The sequence below is a fragment of the Belonocnema kinseyi genome, chromosome 8 (genome assembly GCF_010883055.1).
Source record: "Belonocnema kinseyi isolate 2016_QV_RU_SX_M_011 chromosome 8, B_treatae_v1, whole genome shotgun sequence".
Classification (NCBI taxonomy): domain Eukaryota; kingdom Metazoa; phylum Arthropoda; class Insecta; order Hymenoptera; family Cynipidae; genus Belonocnema; species Belonocnema kinseyi.
In genome coordinates, this window is record NC_046664.1 from 137749272 (window position 1) to 137753301 (window position 4030).

At 40.9% G+C, this 4030-nt stretch overlaps 1 protein-coding gene across 11 annotated transcripts in view; it reads left to right on the plus strand.

Moving 5' to 3' along the window:
* Positions 1-4030, plus strand: part of LOC117177683 (epidermal growth factor receptor-like) — a 326636-nt gene that overhangs the window by 277947 nt on the left and 44659 nt on the right. For all 11 annotated transcript variants that reach the window (XM_033368525.1, XM_033368527.1, XM_033368523.1 and 8 more), the window contains one exon: positions 184-519. In XM_033368525.1, coding sequence (XP_033224416.1) covers positions 184-519 — 336 coding nt within the window. The remainder of the gene's footprint in view (positions 1-183; positions 520-4030) is intronic.

Consider the following 4030-nt stretch of genomic DNA (forward strand, 5'->3'; position numbering starts at 1 on the left):
AAATTTGTCATAAGAACAACCGCAGGATTTCGCCGGGAGCGGGTGCTAATCTGAAAAATTGCACCCGCTTCCAGCGAAATCGCCGTAAAATTTCAGTCATAACCACGTCTCACAACCGTGAGATAGGTGGTTACACATTATAATGGAAAATTAATAAATCAAGTATTCTATTTTATGTTACAGTTTGTATCGGAACGAATGGTCGTCTATCTGTGCCCTCCAATAAACAACACCACTACCGGAACCTTCGAGACCGGTATACCAATTGTACTTATGTTGACGGTAATTTGGAGATCACATGGCTCCAAAACGAAACCCTCGACCTCAGTTTCCTCCAGTATATCCGAGAAGTCACCGGGTATGTCCTTATCAGTCATGTCGATGTGCGCAGGATCGTTTTACCAAGGTTGCAGATCATTCGGGGCAGAACCGTATTCAAATTCCAATACGTTGAGACCAAGTATTCTCTCCTCGTTACAATGTCTCAAATGTATAACCTGGAGATGCCTGCACTCAGAGGTAAGATAAGAGTAAAAAAATAATTTTACAGCGTGGTGACGATTTTAAATTTAAGGTTTATATTAGCGTCAATACAAGTAAGGGCGATATCTGGGTTTGTGTGGTAAGGAGATTATATATATAACGGACACGACACTTTTGTTGACCCCCGAGATATGAATTTACCTCTACGAGACGGTCAGTTCAATACAACCGGGCTCATTAGTTTGAGGGTAGACATGGGGGTAGGAATAAATGTAATTGTTACGTTACTAGGCCTCTCAAGCACTTAGGGCCTCTCTATTGTTGACCGCCTAAATTTAAATTTACCTTTACGAGACGGAAAATTTCAATACAACCTGACTCTCAAGTAATTATTCATTTTGTTTTTTCATTCACTTTTTTAAATCTTTTTGAAATTTTATTTTATTTCTTTGTTTATCAATTGATTTATATTATTTATTTATTCATTAAAAATTTTTTATCATTATTAATTCATTTATTTTACCTTTTTATATACAGTTATATAAAGTTTCACGGTATATATAACCGAAGCGCCCATGACAAATCCACCGGACACGTCATCGGTTTGCGGATAGAGGGTCGCTGTAAAAAGGGTTTCTGTTGAATATAGTTACAATAATTAATAAGCAGTTACGAACAATTGTACAGGGATGGCCGTGAAAGAATTAACTGGGTGAAATGTCTTAAACGGTGACTTTGCGATACCCGGCGACCTCTCAGAGTATGCAGCCTAATCTTTGTATGCGGGGCTCTACAAGAATGGACGAACTCTTCCCCTTAGATGCTCGTGGGAACATAAACACCCAACATATTTGTAGTAAGTGTGGTTCAAAACAGTCGAATGTGCACGATGGGTCGACATAATCCCAATTCTTTTGAGTAGACGAATCGACCACAGCCAGAACACGCCGAAAAGAAGTCTACGAAGTCCAGCATTCATTTTCAGCAAACTCAAAAAACATAAATATTTTTAATCAGAAGAGCATGTTCCGGAGTGGTTTTTGAAAGGACGTTTTTCACAAGCCAATAAATTGTATGGCGCGAAATGTATGCACAACGTGCCTCAAAGCAGGATGTCGGGAGAATCTTCTCATTAATAGATGTTTCTGCTAAGACGCAGCATCATACCAGCGCGGCATAATCGATACCCCGAATTGATTACCGGAAAGCTTTCGATTCGACCTCCCATATACTCATCATCTGTCCTTTGAAAAGCTTCAAGGTTGATCCGCACATCGTGAGGTGCATAGAGATTGGTGCCGCTTTGTAAAATAAGGTTTATTAGATAGAGAAATAGATAAACGTTTATTTTTCGGCTTGCTGGCTAACATCCATCAACACGTTATTTATAAAACCGCTCGCTCTTAAACCTTACCTTCGCGCTTCACCTCGCACGCAGGTATCTACTTTCTCGTTTTGTCCTGCATTGCCAATCTCTGGCCTCAGCGGCTAATACCTGTTACTCTTCTACTATGTACAATATGTACAATTTTCTTACACCTACTTCCTCTCCTTTTTACACTCTTTTCGTCTACATTGCTCTTCCTTTTCTTCTTCCCTTCCCGTGTAATTCATACTTCGTATTCTCTTTAGAAAACCAGGACCTATTAAAATCTTCCATCCATCCGCATGTTATCCTCGTTCTAAGCTCCTGACTTCCTTTCTCTCCTTTATTTTACAAATATTGCGCTCTACCCCTTGGCATATCACATCCATAGTTTCCGTTAAACTTTTAATCTCTTATTCTCTCCTTCGGTTCTTCCTTTTCTCTCTCCATAACGTTCTTCTTAACCATTCCATATACTTACCTTCTTTCCTCATGCACCAATACTCTCTAAACAGCTTCTTTGCCCACTTTTCCAACAATTTCTCATATTTAATATGAGAAAATTGTGACGGGAAAACATCGTGTGACAACTAATAGCGTCACCTTTCGGAGAGGTGTTTTTCAGGGCCACACCATGAGCTCACTCCTCTGTTATCTCAAACTATTGCTACTATCTGTCGCACTTCGTCATTCCGAACAGTACTTTTGCTGCAAACGTGGAAATCAAAAGCATAAGGTCACTCATGTATTTTACATGGATGATCTTAAGGTTTATGTTAAAAATAAAGAGTGATTACACCTAGCTGTAGTGATTGGCAAGTAATACTCTAAGTAGATCGGAATGGATTTTGGGTTAGAAAAATGCGCCAACGACATAAGCGCTATACACCACTTTAGCGCTGGAGAGTCCTATACATACCTGGGTGTGCCACAAAACCGCATTGAGTATGTGACATCCATAAAGGAAACCCTCCGAGGCGGATACAAATGTCTCATCGATAGGATTTGGGCTTCCGAACTGTCAGCGTGAAGCAAAGTGTCTTAAGTCTTAGGTCTTCTGTTTCGCGACTCTACAGCTTACGTCGCCATGGTGGTCACGGAATATTAAATCTTGACTTTCTACACAACAGGATTATTCTGGGTACAGCACATATAGTTGCAAATGGAAGAAACCTTCTTAAAATGATTGTGAAGCACCAAGAAATGGGCAAAGGCACGTTTCTATACAAAGCGGCGTCGGAGGCTGCCTAAACACTCGGTCTTGACTTAAACATCAGGAGTGAGCAAAATGCATCAAAGCTTATCTATCTTGAGTACTCACTCCTGAAAGCCTGTATTAAGAAAGCACAGGAGAAAACTTATGAACAGCTCCTTGACAAGAGTCTGCGCGGTAGCTTCAACATAAATCTGGAGGATCATTCGATGTCTTGTAAGCTAACGATTGCTTTCCGTAAATCACCCTGATTGAAGTTAGGCACGGAGAGTCTCTTTTTGGCATGTCAAGACGATGTCATTTCCACTTTAGCATACCGCCACCAAATTTTGAGCCAAAATATTCTCAATGATAGCTGCCGAGCTCTTCGTGCACAGACCGAGCATCTAGGGCACATACTATCTAGTTGTCGAACTCATGCGGGAAGGGCCCACGTACAAAGCACAATGCGGCACTAAGAGTTCTTTATTACCATCTCTGTCACTCTTACGGCATTTAAATTAATATCGCTCCGTTAAACGCTCCTAGGAAATAGAATTAATTGTGGAGAATGAGAAATGCCGCATGTACTGGAACTTTATAATCTCGACAATTATTTCTTTTGAACACTCAACGTCTGACATTGTTCTCCTCGACCTCGAGAGTCGAACTATATTCTTAATCGAATTTTTGACCCCAGCTGCCAAGAACATCATAGCCAAGCAGATTGAAAGGAAAGAGAGACCTTATATGGATGTTGCGCCGATTATACGCGGAATATTTTGTTAAGCTGTTCGTTCGTATCATCGGCGCACTTGGAGATGCCAAGCTTTCACTGGCTAATATCCTGAAATGCATCCCTGCGTGTCAACAAGATGCTAAGACATTTGCGGGAAAAATGCAGAAGGCGGTTGTCCTTGGGTCGCTCCGTGTTCTCAGGGTGCACGAGGCTTTTGCTGGATCGTCGTATTGATTCCTTTACAGACTGT